General features: G+C 49.3%; 1 protein-coding gene across 1 annotated transcript in view; it reads left to right on the top strand.

The window, feature by feature from the left end:
• The window catches only part of SYNE2 (spectrin repeat containing nuclear envelope protein 2), a 256,839-nt gene that overhangs the window by 3,183 nt on the left and 229,942 nt on the right, over positions 1–23,714 (top strand). The window contains exon 2 of the mRNA XM_083432892.1: positions 17,346–17,465. Coding sequence (XP_083289018.1) covers positions 17,387–17,465 — 79 coding nt within the window. The 5' untranslated portion in view covers positions 17,346–17,386. The remainder of the gene's footprint in view (positions 1–17,345; positions 17,466–23,714) is intronic.

Raw genomic sequence — 23,714 nt, 5'->3', positions numbered from 1 at the left:
CCCACATGATGTTGCCAGCCTTCATGTCATGTTTGCGGACATCTTTGTAATGCAGAGGGTGAAGACAGGTGTAACATTTAGAGCAGGGGTTGGCAAACTAAGGCCTGGGGGCCAGATCAGGCCCTATTGCCTTCAGGATCCGGCCTGGACCTAATGGTCAGGGGTCCCTTTACCTTTACCTTTACAGTAAGAAAATGCAGATTCAGGTCTTGCCAGGACCACAACAACATTGGCCCAAGGCACCCAAAAATGATACTGATAGGAAGGTGACTTTGTAGGCTGCTTTGAGCTTCTTGGAGGAGAGGCTGGAAGCATGACGTGGACCTAAAACTAACTGGGTGAGCCTCTAGTAACACCATCGAGAAAACCCTTCAGTTGGAGCAGTTTTCCACTTCTTAATAAAATTAGCGAGGTGTGATTTGTGTGTGTGTGAAATTCATGAATGTCGTCGTGTGTTTCAAAATTTAAAAAAGCAGAGTTGGCCAGAAACATAGGCAGATGGGCAAGACTGGCAGCTCTTCGAGTATTGGTGTCCATGCCTGTTGTTTCATTCTTGGAGCTGAGGCCAAGCTAGTCTTGCTACAGCTTCTCACCTGAGCTGACTATGAGTGGCTACAGGATATGGAGACATCCCGGCAGAGAACCAAAGGCTATGCCAAAAAAAGTTGCAAAGTGCCTTAGGGGAGGGCAGAGCAATGTCAGAGGAGGCGCTGGCAGCTAAACCCATTTCCCAACACTTCATTGTCCTCCTCCAGCCTTCCTTCCAGCTGCTTTCCCCTGCCAGATGCTAAACACGCTGAACAGGGTGGGGCATAGCTCAGTGGCAGAGCAGGCGCTCTGTATGCAGAAGTTCACCAGTTCAATCCCTTGCATTTCCAGGTAGAGCACAGAACTTCAGTGATAAAAACATTTGAAAAATATACTGACAGCCTAATAATAAAATAGTCATCATAATAACAGTATAAAGGTAAAGGGACCCCTGACCATTAGGTCCAGTCGTGACCGACTCTGGGGTTGCGGCGCTCATCTCGCTTTAATGGCCGAGGGAGCCGGCGTACAGCTTCCGGGTCATGACTAAGCCACTTCTGGCAAGCCAGAGCAGTGCACGGAAAGACCGTTTACCTTCCCGCTGGAGTGGTATCTACCGTATTTTTCGTCCCATAGGACGCTCCGTCCCATAGGACGCACCTAGTTTTTTGGGGGGGAAATAAAGGAAAATTTTTTTTCCTTTATTTTCCCCCCAAAAGCAGGTCCGGGAAACCCAACCAGGTCGAGGAACAGCGGGGTGGCGGCGCTGCGCCTCCCTGCTGTCCCCCGAGCTTGTGGGGCTGGCCAATGTCTGCCCGGCGTGAGGGGCGCCCTGAAGCAGAGCGCCCCTCGCGCCAGGCAGCAGGCTGCTATCCGCAGCGTGGGGAGCGCTGCGGGGAACTCCTGGAGGGCTCCCCACGCTGCGGGTGTCTGCCTGGCGTGAGGGGCGCCCTGAAGCAGAGCGCCCCTCGCGCCAGGCAGCAGGCTGCTATCTGCAGCGTGGGGAGCGCTGCGGGGAACTCCTGGAGGGCTCCCCACGCTGCGGGTGTCTGCCTGGCGTGAGGGGCGCCCTGAAGCAGAGCGCCCCTCGCGCCAGGCAGCAGGCTGCTATCTGCAGCGTGGGGAGCGCTGCGGGGAACTCCTGGAGGGCTCCCCACGCTGCCGGTGTCTGCCTGGCGTGAGGGGCGCCCTGAAGCAGAGCGCCCCTCGCGCCAGGCAGCAGGCTGCTATCTGCAGCGTGGGGAGCGCTGCGGGGAACTCCTGGAGGGCTCCCCACGCTGCGGGTGTCTGCCTGGCGTGAGGGGCGCCCTGAAGCAGAGCGCCCCTCGCGCCAGGCAGCAGGCTGCTATCTGCAGCGTGGGGAGCGCTGCGGGGAACTCCTGGATGGCTCCCCACGCTGCGGGTGTCTGCCTGGCGTGAGGGGCGCCCTGAAGCAGAGCGCCCCTCGCGCCAGGCAGCAGGCTGCTATCTGCAGCGTGGGGAGCGCTGCGGGGAACTCCTGGAGGGCTCCCCACGCTGCCGGTGTCTGCCTGGCGTGAGGGGCGCCCTGAAGCAGAGCGCCCCTCGCGCCAGGCAGCAGGCTGCTATCTGAAGCGTGGGGAGCGCTGCGGGGAACTCCTGGAGGGCTCCCCACGCTGCGGGTGTCTGCCTGGCGTGAGGGGCGCCCTGAAGCAGAGCGCCCCTCGCGCCAGGCAGCAGGCTGCTATCTGCAGCGTGGGGAGCGCTGCGGGGAACTCCTGGAGGGCTCCCCACGCTGCGGGTGTCTGCCTGGCGTGAGGGGCGCCCTGAAGCAGAGCGCCCCTCGCGCCAGGCAGCAGGCTGCTATCTGCAGCGTGGGGAGCGCTGCGGGGAACTCCTGGAGGGCTCCCCACGCTGCCGGTGTCTGCCTGGCGTGAGGGGCGCCCTGAAGCAGAGCGCCCCTCGCGCCAGGCAGCAGGCTGCTATCTGCAGCGTGGGGAGCGCTGCTGGGACCTCCTGCAGCGTTCCCCATGCTGCAGATGTATGCCCGGCGCGAGGGGCGCTCTGCTTCAGGGCGCCCCGCCCGCCGGGCAGCAGGCTGCTATCCGCAGCGTGGGGAGCGCTGCTGGGAGCTCCTGGAGGGCTCCCCACGCTGCGGGTGTCTGCCTGGCGCGAGGGGCACTCTGCTTCAGGGCACCCCTCGCGCCAGGCGGCAGGCTGCTATCCGCAGTGTGGGGAGCGCTGCTGGGAGCTCCTGGAAGGCTCCCCACGCTGCGGGTGTCTGCCTGGCGTGAGGGGCGCCCTGAAGCAGAGCGCCCCTCGCGCCAGGCAGCAGGCTGCTATCCGCAGCGTGGGGAGCGCTGCAGGGAACTCCTGGAGGGCTCCCCACGCTGCGGGTGTCTGCCTGGCGCGAGGGGCGCCCTGAAGCAGAGCGCCCCTCGCGCCAGGCAGCAGGCTGCTATCCGCAGCGTGGGGAGCGCTGCAGGGAACTCCTGGAGGGCTCCCCACGCTGCGGGTGTCTGCCCGGCACGAGGGGCGCTCTGCTTCAGGGCGCCCCACCCACCGGGCGGCAGGCTGCTATCCGCAGCCTAGACATCCCTGCGGGACCTCCTGCAGGGCTGCCTAGGCTGCGGATGTCTTCCTGAAGCCTAGAGAGCGAGAGGGGTTGGTGCGCACCCACCGCTCTCGCTCTCCACGCTTCAGCGAAAGCCTGCATCCGCCCCATAGGACGCACCCAGATTTCCGCTTCATTTTTGGAGGGGGAAAAGTGCGTCTTATAGGGCGAAAAATACGGTATTTATCTACTTGCACTTTGATGCACTTTCGAACTGCTAGGTTGGCAGGAGCAGGGACCGAGCAACAGGAGCTCACCCCGTGGTGGGGATTCGAACCGGCGACCTTCTGATCGGCAAGTCCTAGGCTCTATGGTTTAACCCACAGCGCCATCCGCGTCCTTTATAATAACAGTATATTCCCCCAGATTTTCACAGAATCAGAGAACTGTAGAGTTGGAAGGGACAACAAGGGTCATGTACGGTAGTTCAGTTTCTGCCATTCAGGAATCCTTTGCCCATTGTGGGTGTCGAACCGACGACTCTGAGATTAAGAATTTTGTGCTACCCGTCTTTTGCACACAGTCTCTCCGGCTGTGAAGCTGTTTGGCAGAGACTCTTGATTTGCAGGGCGATAAATGCCTTTCACTAGAATGCTGAAATTGCCTCCCGGCTGCTGCTGCTCTTCTCGAGGGATTGGCAAATGCAATCTATCACATACCTCCACAATTAATAACTATTAATCATAATAGAATTGTTAATACAATGGGTCACATCCAGCTGTTCTGCTTGTGCAGCAGATGTCTGTTTGTGCAATGGAACTATCCCTTTCCTCTCCCATTCAGTACCCGCCATCCAGTCTTAAAATCTGCTCCTGAGTGTTGGAAGACCCTCTAAAGCAGATTTTGAAGGGGGGGGGGTAGAAGAAGAGGAAGTCCTGTTGCGTGAGTGGAATTTTGCACACACAACGGAGGCCACCCAATATTTCTTTAAGCTTTTCAGGTTGCATTACATAATGAGTGTGCAGCAACTGAAGTAGTTGGCTGCATTACTGGGCAATGACCTCACGATCTTAAAATACAATAAAATATGTCAGTGTCCGTTGGCTTGCGCCCTGTGCTTTTCAAAGCAGAAGTGAGTCATGTTTGCTCATGTTTCTCCCATGTCGTTTCCACACATTCCATACCCACTCAGTTCAGACTTCGTGTTCCTCTTAAACTTGCCTGCGTCGCTATGTTGTGACGTCTTGAACTGCACGAGCCCGTGATCATGTAAGATGGAAGTCTGCTAGAAACGTGTAGGCAGGGATCTCCAAAAAGCCCTGCCTTATTGAGGAATTCCTTTAGCGACTTTGGATGTGGAAGACAGCCTGTCCAGACTTGAGATGAAATGAAGTGGTGAAATTTGAAAGCAGGCATGAAAATATAGGCCTCTCTGAACAGCATTAATTGTATTGCATGAACTTCTTCTGAGACGATTCCTCGAGATTTACCGTATTTTTCGCTCTATAAGACACACCAGATCACAAGACGCGCCTAGTTTTGGAGGAGGAAAACAAGAAAAAAAATATTCTGAATCTCAGAAGCCAGAACAGCAAGAGGGATTGCTGCGCAGTGAAAGCAGCAATCCCTCTTGCTGTTCTGGCTTTTGGGATAGCTGCGCAGCCTGCATTTGCTCCATAAGACGCACACACATTTCCCCTTACTTTTTAGGAGGGAAAAAGTGAGTCCTATAGAGCAAAAAATATGGTATTTCCCCACTCCTCCAAGTTTGTGTGATGGATGTACAGAAACTTAGCAAGTGAAGTTTTCCCATAAAATGATGGGGAAGATTTTGTCCGCTAACCTTCATCATATTATTCCGCAGGGAAAGGCCTAATCAGAGTTGCTGACTCTTCCACTGAGCTCTGCATCTGTACCATTCATTAACATGACATTAGCAGAAGATTTTGGGAAGGGTGAAAGCTCAATGGAAGAGCATCTTCTTTACATAAGGTCTTGCATTCAATCCCCACCATCTCCAAATACGACTGGGAGAGAGCCGTGTCTGAAATCCTGGAGAATAGTAAAAGGCTGCTTCTTCTGTTCATTTTCATGTCCTTCTCCTTTGCAAGTGTCTTTGTGTGCAGGGAGAGATTGATTTTGGTTTTGAACAAACCATAGTTTAAGGAACCATGGTTTAAGAAAGCTGCTCATTTTTAACAGACTTTTTACAAATAAAGGACAATAACACGAACAAGCAAAGTTTATCAATGTCCTCATTTTTCATGACACTCGAACAGGGAAATTGCAGTTGGAGCAATCCCTCCAAACCACAGTTTGATCCTTCTTTGAAATCTTGTTTTGGAACGATCATCTCAACCACAGTTTCCCAGTTTGGATGTCACAGTGAACTGGTTTGATGAAACCAGGAAGTGTTCTGCTAAACTGAATCCATGATGGAAAAGGAGGGAGTAGATGACTTGTTTTTGATCCAAGCCATAGTGGAACTTCTTTCCCAAAACTTAAACTGCAACAAAAACTGCTTCTCCCTCTCACTTGCTGAAGGATGTCACCTTTCAAAGGCATAGGAGAGAAAGTTCCAGCCATCAAGGAACACTCAGGGTCTGTTGTTGAAGTCCCTGACCAGCCAGTCATTCCCCGTCCTCAGTAAGCCAGACAGCTAAACTCATTAATGTGTTTTGTCCCTCGTCCTTTTCCAGGCAAAGAAAGAAACCAACAAACACTGCTAAAACCTCTCCTTCCATCCTAAATACAATTGGCTCTGAGCATTTTAAAGGGATACTGTTGAGGCAGCTAGGCCCAATGGATGCTGCACAACTGGTGACCCACCTGAGTCCACGAAGGGTCCAATAAACCCCCTTTCTGAGAGCTGCTTTAGATTGCAAAAGAGAGGGGCTTGCTAAGCACCTTTCAGGCCACAAAACGTGGCTGATGTGCTTTGGGAAGGAAAATATGTTTGTTTTCTCTCCCAAATGTTTTAGTGAGCAGAAACCATTCTGTTTGGGATTGGTAAGCTGAAAGCATCAAATCCCCTTAAAAAATGGCAATGGGCACTTCTGTTCAAAATAGGCTGGATTTCCTTGTTTATCCGGGATTGTCAACCAGCCAAGTTAATGTTACTCTAATTGCCAGCTTCCTCCTCCTTCCTGTCTTTGTAAATAAGCTGGTTTTTGAGCCGTGTTGCATGTGAGGAGAGTAGAGGAAGCCCTGCTCATTCCTCATTTATTTTATGGCATTCCTTTGGTGGTGCTGGTGCTGTTATATTGCTTTTATTTATTGCTTTCTACAAAAAAAAAAAAATGCTCTTTGCAAATAAATAAGCCAATTTGCAAATATATTGTTGCAAAAGCCGGGTGTCTGCCTCTCTCTGTGACCCTTTGTAGAATGGAAGACACGGTGCAGAATGTTATACTTCAATAAATATGGTTTATTCGCCTATTTACACCTTCAGTCTGCATGGAGGGAGTCCAGAAGTTAAAGATGAGCCCCCGGATGAGTTTTAAAAGGTTGAAGACAACTGCTATGAATGAACATAGTGTGGATTTGGACCAGGGAGAGATGGATTCAAGTCCTTTTCCAGCACCTGGGAACTGTAGTACAACCTTCAGGCTGCCTCCCTCCAAGATGGATTGCAGCCCTCCTTTTTCTGTTTCTTCCTCCCAACAACGCTTGTTCAAAAACACACCCCATCACCATCACTCTGTTCATACCTCAGGACAGTGGGAAGGGAACTTCTCTGCATTGGCAATGTCATCAGTGGGCCCTCAGTGGCCCTCAATTGTTCCCTTAATGGCCCTTCCTTGGCCATGCTAGCCAGGAATTCCTCTGCAGCTTTTATTTCTCCCTTCCCACCCCATATGCAATCCTAGAATTTATTAATTTCTAGGGTTTACCCTAAATCTAAAGGTAAAGGGACCCCTGAACATTAGGTCCAGTCGCGGATGACTCGGGTTGCAGCGCTCATCTCGCTTTATTGGCCGAGGGAGCCGGTGTATGTGGCCAGCATGACTAAGCCGCTTCTGGCGAACCAGAGCAGTGCACGGAAATGCCGTTTACCTTCCCGCCGGAGCGGTACCTATTTATCTACTTGCACTTTGACATGCTTTCAAACTGCTAGGTTGGCAGGAGCAGGGACCGAGCAACGGGAGCTCACCCTGTTGCAGGGATTCGAACCGCTGACCTTCTGAATGGCAAGCCCTAGGCTCTGTGGCTTAACCCACAGCGCCACCCGTGTCTCTTCCCTAAATCTATTACAGTATAAAACACTGAACAGTTTGTGAGTCGTTTAGAGCCAAACACTTTGAATAAAACACACTAGAACAAATTCGAAAGTTGTTCGTCCGACAGAGAAAATAAAAAGGACGTATCCTACCATACCCCTGAAAGATAAGAACACAAGAAGATTGGGTCAATAGATCCGGACAATGGCCTTTCTACTTTGGCACCCTTTTCTCACAGTGGCCATGCGCGTGTTACCGGAAAACTCTGAGGGCTCCCTTGGACAAAAAGTAAAGACACCAACCAGAGTAAATTGGAGCAAATCAGCAGCCTGTAGGCTTGGCCTTTATTGTACTGTTGCAGCAGGGTGTTCCCCTCACTCGCAGGAGAGAGGAAAGACACAGAAAAATGGTGTGCAAGACCTTATAAAAACTTTTGAAATTCCCCTCCTCTAGGTCAAGCCCACCCCCAGAAACATCATGCATACATTACAGAAAGGAGGGGTTGAGGGAGGAGTTGTGGTGGTAACCTGAGTGTCCTGTCACCTGGCTGGTTCCCCTCTTTCCCCCCTCCCATGAGTCATTTTCTGAAGACAAAGGTAGTCGCAGTTTCCTGCCCCCTGAGGGGAAATCCAATCACTGTTCTTTTGTTATAGTCCGTGTTGAATCCACTCGTGTATGCAGTCTGCAGTGTAGTTGATGGTCTTCTGTCTAGGACCATCAGGGTTGGCATAGCAACTGGGCAGGGCTCCTGTGGATGTGCTGCTATGCTCAAGGGATTATGGTGGCCTGTATCAAACCTTCCCCATTTTGTAGTCCTTCCTTCGTGGAGTAAAATAAAAGTGGAACAGTGCAAATCTGATATATGGTTGATTTTCTATGAATTTATAGCAGAAGTGTAGCGTATGTAGTATGTGAGTGCGAGTGTGTGTGAAGTCTGTATAAACTGAATGATGGGGGGGGGGGGGTGTTTCCTGCTACAGCGACCATAGAGTCTCTGACCATTTACCTACATGAATCTGTCTGATTTCTCTTGTGGAGCCACCCAGGTTGGTGGCCGTTGCAACATCTTTTGTGCTTGTGTGAAGAACTTTATTTCATCTGCCCTGAATTTCCCAACATTCAGCTGCTTTGGACGTTTCCCGTACTAGTATTATGAGAAAGGGAGGATAACTCCCCCCCTGTCCACATAACCTTGCATGCCTCTGTCATGTCGCCTCTTAATTTTTCTCAAAACGTTTCAACATTTCCTTGTTGTTAACTAGCAGAAAAAGGCTATAAATCATGCCGCGGTACAGACTAACAATGCAAAGAAATAACCATTTATCCTCCTACAAAGTGCTTTCCGCCATGCTCCAAGACATTTCGATTCTTTGCATTTGTGCTGGTGGAATCTACTGCTACATCTCTCTCGGCTGTGCCTCCCTTCCATCATTCATCTTTTAAAATCTGCATTAATATTTATATGCATTTTTTTTGCTTTGTTTTCTAGTCTTCAAACTGCTTAAAAAATAATAATACGGTACTTGGGAGCTCAGATAGATTTGCCTAGCTAGCAAAAACACTGAAATATTGTGTGTGGGGGGGGGGGGATATGTTATAATGGCTGTAACAGTAAGTTGAGACCCTCACGTCTGTTTCTTAGGAGCTGGCTTGGGGACATGGTGCCTCCAACCTGAAAATGTAGGTTATGTTCACACCATGCATTTAAATCTCTACGATTCCACTTTAAACAGCCATGGGCTTCTCTTGAAGAATTCTGGGAAGTGTAGTTTGTTAAGGGTGCTGAGAGTTGTTAGGAGACCCCTATTCGCCTCACGGTTCCCAGAGTGGTTTTTACAGTCAACTCCTCCGCAGGGAACTCTGGGAGTTGTAGTTCTGACAAGAGTCTCCTAAGACCTCTCAGTAGCCTTAACAAACTACAGTTCTTGGGCTCCTTTCGGGGGGGGGGGGAGCCGTGCCAGTTTAAAGTGATATGATACTGCTTTAAATGTATTTTGCCAATGTGGACCGTAGTCTGACCTGTTCTCACCTGCATAAGCCTGTCTTGCGGCCAGACTGGACTGTGGCAGGATTTGAGGTTGTTGATGTAGAGAGATGGGTGTGAAATACTTAGGGGAGACAGATGTGATATACACAAATGCTAGTACTAATTTTATCAGGATCACTGTTTTTCCGTGAGCAAAGGGTTTCTGCTCTGGGATCTGTGTTATTTTCTGGACAAGCATTCTCTCTCGCCGTAGGTTTTCCAGCGGAGGGTCTATTTATACAACCATGGCAGGCATCCAAGCCAAACATATGGTGATTCAAAGGCTCTCTCGCTTTTTGGAGTCAACAGAACCTTGCTCTTTTATTTATATTTGATTCATACTTCCATATTTCTTCCTGTGCGGGGAGGACAGCTAACCTTCTTGTTCAGATTATCACAACAGAAATATATCTCTCCCCGCCCCCCAACTTTTCTGTTTCTTTAGAAAGGTCACCGCCATGGTTTCACATTTTAAACTTAGTGAATGCTGAATTATTAAATGGGTGTTTCCTCTAGCCTTTTGGTCCTTGAGGCACAGTTCTCCCTCAGGCCGGTACTTTGAATTATACTTTGCGCAGGAAGACAGCCGGCCAGCCAGCTGCAATAGTGAGCATGTCGGTTGAGGACTAAGGGAGACACGGGTTCAAGTTCCTGCTCAGACGTAAAGCTTGTTGTTGTTTAGTTGTGTCCGATTCTTCGTGACACCATGGACCAGAGCACACCAGGCACTCCTGTCTTCCACTGCCTCCCGCAGTTTGGTCAAACTCATGTTCGTAGCTTCGAGAACGCTGTCCAGCCATGTCATCCTCTGTCATCCCCTTCTCCTCGTGCCCTCCATCTTTCCCAACATCAGGGTCTTTTCCAGGGAGTCTTCTCTTCTCATGAGGTAGCCAAAGTATTGGAGCCTCAGCTTCACGATCTGTCCTTCCAGTGAGCACTCAGGGCTGATTTCCTTCAGAATGGATAGGTTGGATCTTCTTGCAGTCCATGGGACTCTCAAGAGTCTCCTCCAGCACCATAATTCCAAAGCATCCATTCTTCGGCGATCAGCCTTCTTTATGGTCCAGCTCTCACTTCCATACATCACTACTGGGAAAACCACAGCTTTAAAGCTTAACTGGGTGGCAAATTGGTCCACTTGCTCTCAGCAATACCTGCCTTACAGACAGCGTTTTAAATTCACCAGGTGCATTTTGCACCCAGCTATTGGCCACTTGCGGTCAAGTAGAGATGCCCGGGCGCCAGGAGGGCGTTGGACATCTCCACCGCCTGGAGGTCCTCGGATCCTGACTGTTTTCAGACAGTAGCGACACACCCTGTACAATTCTGTCTGTTGTGTTTTATCTGCACAATCAGAATGAATTTCAGGAACCCAAAACACGACATTTGAGCCTTCTGGCTCCAAAATTGCAGCTAGGCATTCCGTTTTGGCGACTGTAACCCTTGTATATCCGAGTTTCTAACGCTGCTCACAGGGTTGTTTGTTGTTGTGAGAATAAAGTGGGCGAAGGCAAAACCTGTTTATGTGCCTTGGGCTCTTAAGAGGGAAAGCATAATAATAATAATAATAGTAATTATTATTATTATTATTATTATTATTATTATTATTTATATCCTGCCCTCTTCAGCCGAAGCAGCTAACAACAGTAAAAATAACACAGTTTACATAAAATCACAATCAGTTAATTGAAATACATTCTAAAATCAATTCAGAGTCAAATTAATGGCAACCACTGGGCTAGAGTTCTGTGAGATTCCCAAAGGAGGAGGTCAGACTGTGTCTTGGCCAAAGGCCTGGTGGAACAGCTCTGTCTTGCAGGAAATATGTCCAGTCCCGCAGGGCCTTAGTCTCTTGTGACAGAGTGTTCCACCAGATCGGGGCCACGGCTGAAAAAGCCCTGGCTCTGGTTGAATATAATATCTCCCCATCCTGCGCAAGTGATGTTCCGTATGTTGTGTCCTGTTTCGGAGCTTGACCTCACATCCCTGTTTTATGAATCCCAGGCTAGAGGCTTGCTTTGCTGCTAAATTTGGCTTGGTATGTTACAAATTGAGGAAGGGTTCTGTCACTTAGTAGAGCATGTGCGCTGCATGCAAAAAGTCCCGGGTTCAGTCCCTGGCATCTCGAGGTAGGACTGGGAACTGGCCCTTGCGTGAAGCTCCAGAGAGCCAGTACGTCCTCGTGGTCAGAATGAAAATAACAGCTGTAGTTTAAAAGCGGTACAAGATGAACACCTTTTCATTCAGCTAGAAAAGCTTGTCAAGATATTTTAAAAATGCCTTCCTCCAAATGCCTCTCCATGTTTCTGGAGTGGCTGCCTGAAGCTTCTTCTGGACAGAGATACTATTGCACAAAAGTGGGGGGCCACCACGCTGAAAGCCCTGCTCAGAGTTATTGTGGAGCAGCCTTCTGATATTTTGTAGACTGGAAGCAGAAGCTCTCCGGCAGACTTTAATAATAATAATAATAATAATAATAATAATAATAATTTTTTATTTATACCCCGCCCTCCCCAGCCAAGGCCGAGCTCAGAGCGGCTTACAAGCAATAATAAAAACAAGATGAATGATTACAACTTAAAAACAAAAGTAAAATACAACATTAAAATAATGGAACATTAAAATATTAAAATGTAGCCTCATCGCAGGAGGAGAAGGGAAAAAAAAAAAGAAAGAGAGGGAATCAAATTGGCTCCAAGCCAAAGGCCAGGCGGAACAACTCTGTCTTACAGGCCCTGCGGAAAGAAATCAGATCCTGCAGGGCCCTGGTCTCATGAGGCAGAGCGTTCCACCAGGCCGGAGCCAGAGTTGAAAAGGCCCTGGCTCTGGTTGAAGCCAATCTAACTTCCTTGGGGCCTGGGACCACTAGGGTGTTGTTATTTATGGACCTTGAGGCTCTCCGTGGGGCATACCAGGAGAGGCGGTCCCGTAGGTACGAGGGTCCTAGGCCGTGAAGGGCTTTAAAGGTCAAAAGCAGCACCTTAAATCTGACCCTGTACTCCACCGGGAGCCAGTGCAGCTGGAAAAGCACTGGGTGAATATGCTCCCATGGCAGAGACCCCGTGAGGAGCCTCACTGCAGTATTCTGCACCCGCTGGAGTTTCTGGGACAGCTTCAGGGACAGCCCTGCATAGAGCGAATTACAGTAGTCAAGCCTGGAGGTGACCATCGCATGGATCACTGTGGCCAGGTCGGGGCGGGAAAGGTAAGGGACCAACTGCTTGATGCGGCGAAGGTGGAAAAATGTCGCCTTGGCTGTTGCTGTAACTTGTGCCTCCATGGAAAGGGAGGCGTCAAGGATTACACCCAAACCCTTAACGGAAGGCAATGGCACTAATTGGGCCCCCGCAAGAGAAGGCTTTAGTGACATGCATCATGGAAAAAGTGTTCTTTCAAGAATTTACTTGCCCATTCAGGCAGGAATAGGGGGCAGGCATCCTCTCCACAGTTAATGCTGGGATCACCACTCCCCCCTAAAACTGGTCAGCCTGGGCTGAGGGATAGGACTGGGCTTGATCGACAGTGGTGGCAACGCCTCTGGCATGTTTGTCAGCTGCAGCAGAGGCTGCCAGGGAAGCCACGTGCGTGCTTATTCCTGCCTTCGGTATGATATCACCAGTGGCATATTGGCAGTGAGGGAGGGCTTCAGTGGCGCAAGGATTCTTTGTAGCTCCAGGAGGCATGAAGTCATAGATACATCCAGAGCCCCTTCGTTTTTCAAGGCATTCTTCTCTTCTCATAGCACAAGCTACTGCAGCAGCAGGGAGTCTCAGGCTCTCCTAGCCTTTCCCTTAAGGTAAAGGTAAAGGGACCCCTGACTATTAGGTCCAGTCGTGACTGACTCTGGGGTTGCAGCGCTCATCTCGCTTTATTGGCCGAGGGAGCAGGCGTACAGCTTCCGGGTCATGTGGCCAGCATGACTAAGCCGCTTCTGGCGAACCAGAGCAGTGCACGGAAACGCCATTTACTTTCCCGCTGGAGTGGTACCTATTTATCTACTTGCACTTTGATGTGCTTTTGCACTGCTAGGTTGGCAGGAGCTGGGACCGAGCAATGGGAGCTCACCCCGTCACGGGGATTCAAACCGCCGACCTTCTGATCGGCAAGTCCTAGGCTCTGTGGTTTAACCCACAGCGCCACCCGTGTCCTTTCCCTGCGGTGTAGGATGGCCAATTTTGTTGGCATCCATCAGTCGCGAGAAACAATGGAGTGTGCATCCCGGGTGAAGACTAAACTGCTGCATTAGCAGCACCAAGGTGACTTTCCCGGGGCGCAAGACTGGGCAGTGTGTCTGGAGGTCCTGGGCTGCCCAGACGACAAGACCCCCCTCTTCACCTCACCGATGTGGTCCAAAGGAAAGCAGAGCAAGACGTTTGGCACCAGCTTGGCTGCAGGAGTTGCTGGAAGGAGAAGTACAAGGCGCTATCCAACCATCTTCAGGACTCTACTTCAGATTGATTTATTTACTCCTGAGGCTTTTCTTCTGAAAATGTCCTGCAAGGCAGCAGAGGTTTAGGATCAGATTTTTATTTTTATTATTAATAATAGCAGACACATGCCCTCTCCCTCATAGGCAATGTGGTGCCCTCTCCCTCATAGGCAGGGAGCCAGTGTGGTGTAGTGGTTAAGAGCGGTAGTCTCGTAATCTGGGGAACCGGGTTCGCTTCCCTGCTCCTCCACATGCAGCTGCTGGGTGACCTTGGGCCAGTCACACTTCTCTGAAGTCTCTCAGCCCCACTCAGCCCACAGAGTGTTTGTTGTGGGGGAGGAAGGGAAAGGAGAATGTTAGCCGCTTTGAGACTCCTTAAAGGGAGTGAAAGGCGGGATATCAAATCCAAACTCTTCTTCTTCAGTATGATCATGTAGTACAATCTTCTGTGCGCCCACATTGGTCCTAAGTTTATAACTGAATAGAGGGGAAATGGTTTTGCGTAAGAATTGCTGGCAGCAACCTGATATTCCCGCCTTCCAGTGTGTCCAAAAATAAAACAGGCCAGCTCTCTGTTCTGTATTAAAAATGAAACTGGAAGCCAGTCGTACGAAGCCCTCCCACATCTGCCCAGGAAGTTCCCCAAAATCTGCTTCTGTCCTGATTTTTAAGAGTGCATTGCTAGGAATGTTCCTTTTGCTTAAATAGAGAGATCTAGGCATGAAGGAAGCTGCCAATTCACTCCAGTCCACAACCTCTGAGTTTTAAGTTGCTCTTATTTCAGGAACTTTGGGCTAGTACATTGCCAGTTCGTTGTGACACTGCTTCCTTGAGATGGCTCCCCATCTCATCGCAAGGAGACTCGCTAGTATAAGAAGAAGAAGAAGAAGGAGAAGAAGAAGAAGAAGAGGAGGAGTTTGGATTTGATATCCACCTTTCACTCCCCTTCAGGAGTCTCAAAGCGGCTAACATTCTCCTTTCCCTTCCTCCCCCACAACAAACACTCTGTGAGGTGAGTGGGGCTGAGAGACTTCAGAGAAGTGTGACTGGCCCAAGGTCATCCAGCAGCTGCATGTGGAGGAGCGGGGAAGCGAACCCAGTTCACCAGATTACGAGTCTACCGCTCTTAACCACTACACCACATTGGCTCTAATGCTTTTTTATTGTTTTCAATTAACTTTAGTTGTTTCATCAGAACTGACAACCGTGGCTAGTCTTAACTATGGTTTAGGGAGGAAAGCCAGGGTCATAGTCTTGTCGTTTGAAATTGCCTTGTTCCCCTACACTGTAGTTAGGACTAGCCACGGTTCTTACGTCTGAACCCAGACAAACTGTGGCTAGTCCTAACTATAGTGTAGGGGAACAAGCTAGTTTCGACTGAAAGTAACCTTGGTTAGGTGAAAACTTTCAGTTGTCTCATCTCAGTTGTGACAGAGGAGAGCTCAACGTGAGCCTAAGGTTTGTACACGTAACAATAAACCAGGGTTGGACAACCTTTTTTTTCTGCCAAGGGCTACATTCCTTCAGGGCTTATCTCTTGAGGGCTGCATGGTGATTGGGGGTGTGGGAGACATTCACGGCGGAGCCAGCACCAGAGCAAATAAGGCCATTGCTCTCTCTTTCTTCCACCTTCTTTTCTCTCTCTCTCTTTGCCTGCCCTGGAAGAGTCTGGTTGCTCTGGCCAGAGATGTGAACTGACCACTTGCAGAATGCTTTTCAAATTAGACTGAGGACGACATTAAATTAGACCAAGGGGCTGCATCTGCAAGGTGCCCACCACGACCCCAGTATTACATTCCAGCCAGGCTGTTGCGTTTCACCATCTCTCAGCCTCTGTTCCTTGAATGCAGAGTGTGCTAGAAGTTTGTCCTTTGCCTGCGCCAAGCTATGTTTCCACTGACTGGTCTGCCTACCACATATTCCTCCTGTCTCTTCATTTTTACATTAGAGCATCCTGAAGCAAGGAGTCCTGTCAGTCAACTGTGGATTGTTCTGCTGCTTTTTAAAATCATAGCATTGTAGGGGACCCCAAGGGTCATCTAGTCTAACCCCCTACAATGCAGGGATCTCAGCTAAAGCACCCAGGGCAGATAGTCATCCAAACTCTGCTTAAAAACCTCCAAGGAAGGAGAGTCCGCAACCTCCAGAGGGAGACCATTCCGCTGCTAAACAGCTCTTATGGTCAGAAGTGGACGAAATCATGTTTCTGTCTGGAGGCATTTTTAAAGCCTATCATAAAGGTAAAGGTACCCCTGACTGTTAGGCCCAGTCGCGGACGACTCTGGGGTTGCGGCGCTCATCTCGCTTTATTGGCCGAGGGAGCCGGCGTATAGCTTCCTGGTCATGTGGCCAGCATGACTAAGCTGCTTCTGGCGAACCAAAGCAGCGCACGGAAACGCTGTTTACCTTCCCGCCGGAGCGGTACCTATTTATCCACTTGCACTCTGATGTGCTTTCGAACTGCTAGGCTGGCAGGAGCTGGGACTGAGCAACGGGAGCTCACCCTGTTGCAGGGATTCAAACCGCCGACCTTCTGATCGGCAAGCCCTAGGCTCTGTGGTTTAACCAAAAGCGCCACCTGCGTCCCTCTAAGCCTATCATGGGACTGAGTAAATGGAAGCAAAGGGGTACGTTTCTCAAGGCACCAGGAATTTAGATCTGAAGCAATCACTTATAAAAACTCACACACACTGTGAGCTGGGCATCTCCCACAATGGGGAGGACTGTAAATTTATTATCCTTTGTGTGTGTTAGGTGAAGGTCGGATTTCTTTGGCTCTTGTTCACTTTCCCCCCAGTGTGTGTTTGTGTATGTACATATATTCACAATATATAAAATTTCATCATCCAGCTGAGCAGACCTATTGCAGTCACGCGCGCGAACCTTACACATACATTTGGAAGACACTGAGGTTGAGCACGATTGATGAGGGTGCCTTTGCAGAAGAAAGGGTGGCCGTGGTTCAGGGCTGAAAAAATAAACTCTGTTGCATTTGGAACTTGCAGGGGTACACTGTGGTAGCTAAGATACAGATAGAGCCAGAACAATGGTGCCCGGTGTGTCAGGCAACATCACTTTCTTAGTTGCATTTTAATCTTCTGTGTGCTCAGCAACTTTTGCTTCCAACCCGCTACAATAATTGCTGAGCAAGAAAAGAACTTTGCAAAGCGAAAGATTTAATGAGGGGCGGGGGTTGGGGTTGGTGGGGGGGGGGGAGATGCAGAAGAAAAGCAGCGCCCCTGAGGGTAGACACGATAGACGGCCCCAAATTACCCAGGAGACACCATCAACCTTTCAAATCTTTCGCATCCCTTGCAAATCAACACCGCAATGCTTTGAATCCAGATCTGTTTCCTGCATATTCCAGCAATGGGATTTCCAGACCTGGAGGTTAGCCAGCTGTTAGAAATGAATAGGACCCAGAAGAATAGCGTTAGCTGCTTTACGATTCAAAAAGGAGGCGTAGCCTTGATCCAGATAATCTGAGAAAATCTTGAAAAACAGAAGCAAGCGTGTGTGTTAAGGCTGCAGGGTGATTCACAAGCTGTCTTTTCTGAAGGTGAAATCCTGATGTGCCCATCTACTAACTTTCTTTTCTGTTTCCTCCCTCTTCCCCAAATTTCCCCCCAGTTTGGCAACCGGAATGCGCAGTGATCCCAGGGCTTGAGAAAATGGAATCTCCTCAGATACCGCCAGGTGACGCAGAGCAGTCTTCCACAGACTTCGACGATCTCCAGTATTCACTGCAAGGTGAGTTATTCTGTGTGAGGTTTGGTAAGGGGAACATCTGTAGCCATAGTTTCATCAGGACACAAGAGCATCTCTGTTGGATCGGGCTGATGGTCCGTCTCCTGCAAGCACCCTGCTTCGTTCAGGAGCCAGCCAGGGACCTCCAGAAATCACATGAGCAGAAATCTCTTGCTTCTGTTCCACTGAAACTGGTATTGGGGGCCATAGCTCAGTGGTTGAGAAACCTGCTTTGTGTAAAGGTGGTTCCAGGTTCAATCCTGGCAACACCAAGTAGGACTGGGAGAGATCCTTGTCTTGAGTTCTGCAGAGGTTGCTGCCAGTCTGTGTAGACAGTGCAGAGCTAGATAGGGCAATAAGGCCAAGGATGTGTGGACACTGTACCTTTTCAGTGCATTTGAAGCACATTATTTCCCTCAAATCCTGCCAACCTAGCAGTTCGAAAGCACGTCAAAGTGCAAGTAGATAAAGAGGTACCGCTCCCTCGGCCAATTAAGTGAGATGAGCTGCCGCAAACCCAGAGTTGGTCACAACTGGACCTAATGGTCAGGGGTCCCTTTACCTTTACCTTTTATTTCCCTCAAAGAATTCTGGGGACTGTAGTTTAAGGATTGTTGGGAATTGTAACTCTATGATGAGCCAGCTACAGTTCCCAGAATTCTTTGAGGGAAATAATGTACACTGAATGTGCTTGAAAGGCATAGTTTATACGCAGCCTGGTTAGTTATAAGGCATCTTCCTATGCAATTCAGATACTTACTGTTTCAGGCCCTTCGTTTATCATCTTTCAGGGAATGTTTCTATGGGGCATTTCCCTCTCCTTAGAGAATATCTGTGCTTTTTTAAAAAAATCCCCCCAAAAATCCCTTTGAAATCTCTTTAGAGTACCATTAGGACTAAGAGCAGAGCCAATTTCAAACCCCCCACTCAGCTTTGAAGCTCACTGGTGTGATTTTGGTTTAGGCACATTCTCTCAGCCTGGCCTACTTGACAGGGTTGTTGTGAGGATAAAGTGCCTGCGAGTGAGAAGGGGGTAAAGAACCAGTCACACTGCCCTGGGCTCCTTGTGGGAAGGGTGGAATCAAAAGAGGATAAGTAAAAACTAGACTTGTAGAATTAGCGTAATTCAGTACTTGAGTGAACGAACCATGAGTAGAAAAGTCCCTGGTTCAGAATCTCACTGAATTCATTGGGTTGGCCTTTTGACACAACTGTTGGATGTTAGCTCAGTTGGTTAGAGCGTGATGCTGATAATACCAAGGTTGCAGGTTCGATCCCCATATGGGGCAGCGGCATATTCTTGCATTGCAAGGGGTTGGACTAGATGATCTACAGGGTCCCTTCCAACTCTGCAATTCTATGATTTTATGTCTCATCCTGAGCCATCCATCTGCACAACAAAGGATCAGGCGGCTGTTAAAAATCCAAGAGCTGTCCAGGGCATTATTGATGGTCAGCTGGCAAGGCTAACATGGACATCTGCTTGGTTTCATTCCCCTTGGCCCGCCAGCTCCGGTAACAATTGCTTGAGAGGTTTTTCAAGCATGCTTGTAAAACGCAGAGGTCTCCCAGAGCTCACGACTGTTGAATTTTGGAGGGCCAGATTTTATCGCTGCTCCTTCATGTTTTCCTTTGCAAGATTCCATTGTTGCTGCAAGCCACTGTCAAGGGAACGTCTTTGCTCAGGCCGTGTTGCAACCTCGATCACTGTTGCTCCTTGCTACCAATCAAAACAAGCTCTTGTCTGCCAACCCATCTTCCCAAACGCTCTTTCTCTCTCTCTCTCTTTTACCTTGTTTGAACGAAAAACTCCAGCACCCTCTTTGCCTGGAGGGACACACTGCATGTTTGGCTCAGAAAAAGGCCCTGGAAATTTTGATGCTCTGGAATGCTTGTGATTTAATTCTGAAGTTGTAGAACCTTAGTGTTGTCCCAGCCTTGGGATTCTCGGGTAGAGTCAACAAGATGCAAAGCACTGTCCTGGGAACTGTGTGTCTCGGATTTCTTCCCTGCAGCAATGGGAAGAGGTCCCCCGAAACAGAAAAGTGTATCATTATAAAGACTGGTGTCTATGCACATCCATGCTGATGCTACCCATGGGGCTTGGGATGGGAGCTGGGTTGAAGCTGAAACTTCATGCGCATGTATATATACCAGCTGCACTGGTGCTATCCAGCTGCACTGGCTCCCGGTGGAGTACAGGATCAGGTTTAAGGTGCTGGTCTTAGAATCATAGAATCATAGAATCATAGAGTTGGAAGAGATCACAAGGGCCATCGAGTCCAACCCCCTGCCAAGCAGGAAACACCATCAGAGCACTCCTGACATATGGTTGTCAAGCCTCTGCTTAAAGACCTCCAAAGAAGGAGACTCCACCACACTCCTTGGCAGCAAATTCCACTGTCGAACAGCTCTAACTGTCAGGAAGTTCTTCCTAATGTCTTATCCTTTAAAGCCCTATATAGCCTAGGACCCTCGTACCTACGGGACCGCCTCTTCTGGTATGTCCCATGGAGGACCTTACAGCCCTCAAACAAAAACATTTTGAAGGTCCCAAGTCACAAAGTGGTTAGATTGGTCTCAACTAGGGCCAGGGCCTTTTCAGCACTGGCCCCGACGTGGTGGAACGCTCTGTCACAAGAGACTAGGGCCCTGCAGGACTTGACATCTTTTCGCAGGGCCTGCAAGACAGAGCTGTTCCACCAGGCCTTTGGCCAGGGCACAGCCTGACCCCCTCCTTTGGCAATCCTCACAGAACTCTAGCCCAATGGTTGCCATTAATCTGATTTGAATTAATTTTATAATGAAATGATTTTAGAATGCTGTATCATTTTACTGTTGTTGGCCGCTCTGAGCCCGGCTTCGGCTGGGGAGAGCGGGATATAAATAAAAAATTATTATTATTATTATTATTGAACATAAACTGAGCAACAATAACCATTTCTCTCCAAAGTTGTACAAACAGATGAAACTGTTTTATATCAGTTTATATTAGTCCTCTAGGCAGCACATCCACAACTATGACGGGCAGTGGCTACACTCATAGATTGATATCTCATAGAATATAGAGTTAGAAGGGACATTAAGGATCATGTGGGACAACCCCCTGCAATGAAGGAATTTGCAGCTGTCCCTTACAGAGATCGAACCTGCAGCCTCGATCCCCTTAATCCAAAGAGCATTTCCGTTAGGAAGCATTTCAGACTACAGTCATACCTTGGAAAATGAACGGAATCCGTTCTGGAAGTCCGTTCGACTTCCAAAACATTCAGAAACCAAATCACGGCTTCTGATTGGTTGCAGGAAGCTCCTGCAGCCAATCAGAAGCTGCAGAAGCCCCCGTCAGACATTCAGCTTCCAAAAATAGTTCGCAAACCAGAACAGTCACTTCCGGGTTTGCGGCGTTCAGGAGCCAAAATGTTCGAGAACTAAGCTGTTTGAAAACCAAGGTATGACTGTATTTATTATTATGTTTATATCCTACCTTTCCTCCAAGGTGGCATATGTGGCTCTTTCCCTTCTCCATTTTATCCTCACAACAGCCGTGTGAGGTCGGGCTAGGCTGAGAGACTGGCTGGTCCAATGTCACCCCAGCAAGCTTTGTGCCTCAGTGGGGATTTGAACCCTGGTCTCCCAAAGTCTTAGGATATGGGTGGCGCTGTGGGTTAAACCACTGAGCCTAGGGCTTGCCGATCAGAAGGTCGGCGGTTCAAATCCCTGCGACGGGGTGAGCTCCCGTTGCTCAGTCCCTGCTCCTGCCAACCTAGCAGTTCAAAAGCACCTCAAAATGCAAGTAGATAAATAGGTACCACTCCGGCAGGAAGGTAAACGGCGTTTCTGTGCGCGGCTCTGGTTCACCAGACATGGCTTAGTCATGCTGGTCACATGACCCGGAAGCTGTACGCCGGCTCCCTTGGCCAATAAAGCGTGATGAGTACCGCAACCCCAGAGTCGTCCGCAACTGGACAAAACAGTCAGGGGTACCTTTACCTTTCCCTCCCAAAGTCTTTGTTCAGTGTCCTAACCACTGCACCACGCTTTGCCCATCCAGCACCTGTATTTTCTGCCTTGATTGGCATCCTGAGAAAAATCTGAGACATAAGATAATGTTCTACTGCTTGAGGAATACCATAGAGGACCAGTGTACTTTATCCATGGGTTTTTATTACAGTATTGTTGATTGACGGGGTTTGATGCTCTGTCTGTTTTTGAAAGGGTGGGAGTAGGCCGGTTTTTATTCTCTCTGGCATTGATTTTCTTTAAACACTTAAAACTTCCGACACACTCATGTTCATCTAAGCCAAGGCCAAACATCAAACTCTTTGGCCAAGATGATAGCTCAAATCCCTGCACAAATAACAGCAATCCCCGAATCTGTTAGCTCTGGTGTATCAGCTCCGCCGTTGTTTAAATACCAGATTTTCCTTTCCTTTTCAAGAAAGGTAAATAGTTTCAGGTGTGGCTCCTTTGCCAACAAAGGGCACCGCACCCTCCTCTTTCAACAGAAATAGAGAGATAAGACTTAGGGATGGGGAAACAGGTAACAAATTCCATAGTGAGTCACAGCATGTTTCTGAATTCTCCTGGGCTGCTATGCAACCAGCTTGAGGAATGCAAAAAAATACCGAAGGGAACTGATTCTGTGGCCTCATCCTCTTGCAAATCAACGCAGCAACGGAAACTCCGTGCAGGTAGAAAAGTAGGTGGTTCGCTTGCAACCCTGGCAGGCTAGGTTTCTAGGTGAAAGGATTTGCTGGAGGGTGGGATTCTCATCATGTGAACTCATGGCTAAAGTAGATACAGTGGTGCCCCGCAAGACGAATGCCTCACAAGACAGAAAACCGGCTAGACGAAAGGGTTTTCCGTTTTGGAAGTGATTCGCAGGAAGAATTTGCTATGGGCTTGCTTCGCAAGACGAAAATGTCTTGCGATTCCTGGGGTTTTTTTTCTGCTCCCCACCCCCTTTTTCTAAGGCACTAAGCTGCTAATAGCCTTTTAGCAGCTAATCCGCTAATCCCTTAAGCCGCTAATAGCCGCTAAACCGCTAATAGCGCTAATCCGCTAATGGGCTTGCTTCGCAAGACGAAAAAACCGCTAGACGAAGAGACTCACGGAATGGATTCTTTTCGTCTTGCGAGGCACCACTGTACACAGACACAGTTTCACTTCCCCAGCGATGGCTACTCCTAAGCGAATGAGGCAGAGTCTCCAACAGAGCATGGATTTGCTCTCACCTCGAGGGCCTCATTGCCTCCTGAGAAACTTTCTGGGGGCCGCTTGCCAGAGGGCAGGCAGGGCCCGAGGTACAAGTGGTCATAGCAATGGGTGCAAATTTGACATTTGCACAGCATGTTAGTTTCTGCATCTCCCCCCCCCCCCGCAATCTTCCATCTCTGCAAACAAGAGGTATTATCAGAGTTCAAAGACACAGGGTGAGGGCATCTGCTTTCCACGCAGAAGGTCTCAGGTTCAACCCCCAGCATCTGCAGGTAGGGCTGGGAAAGACTGCTGCCTAAAACTCTGGAGAGCTGCTTCCAGTCAGTGTAGGCAACACTGAGCTAGATGGACTAATGGTCTGGCTGTTAAGGCAGCTTCCTATGTTCCTATATCAGCCAGGCAAGAACAGTCGAGGGAGGTGGCAAGGAGAGTTGTGGAGGCTTGAGAATACAGTGGTACCTCAGGTTACATACGCTTCAGGTTACAGACTCCGCTAGCCCAGAAATAGTGCTTCAGGTTAAGAACTTTGCTTCAGGATGAGAACAGATATTGCAAGTTGACAGCAGGAGGCCCCATTAGCTAAAGTGGTGCTTCAGGTTAAGAACAGTTTCAGGTTAAGAACGGACCTCCGGAACGAATTAAGTACTTAACCCGAGGTACCACTGCAGTCCAAAGTCCATAGAGAAGCTGAGAAGGCTTGAGGCTTCTCCCCGCTGCTCTAGATTATATAGAATCATAGCATCGTACAGATTGAAGGGGCCACTTTGGTCATCTAGTCCAACCTCCTGCAATGCAGGAATCTTTTTTGCCCAGAGGTCAGGACTCGAACCCATGACCCTGAAATGGAGAGTCTAATGCTCTACCTCTTGGGAACCTTAATTTCCCCCTGCTGCACCTGTGGAAGTGCCTTCTCCCTTCAGCACTTCTCAACGAGCCTTTTCATGCTTTCACCCTGCATGGGGTGGTGGTGAGGAACCCTTCTTGGCTTCGGGCTGCATTCTCTCATGCCTAATAGTTCAGTCAGTAGAGCGTGAG

The sequence above is a fragment of the Podarcis tiliguerta genome, assembly GCF_965153285.1.
Source record: "Podarcis tiliguerta genome assembly, chromosome: 1".
Classification (NCBI taxonomy): domain Eukaryota; kingdom Metazoa; phylum Chordata; class Lepidosauria; order Squamata; family Lacertidae; genus Podarcis; species Podarcis tiliguerta.
The sequence above is the reverse complement of the archived record's forward strand: the minus strand, read 5'-3'. Positions and strand labels throughout refer to the sequence as shown.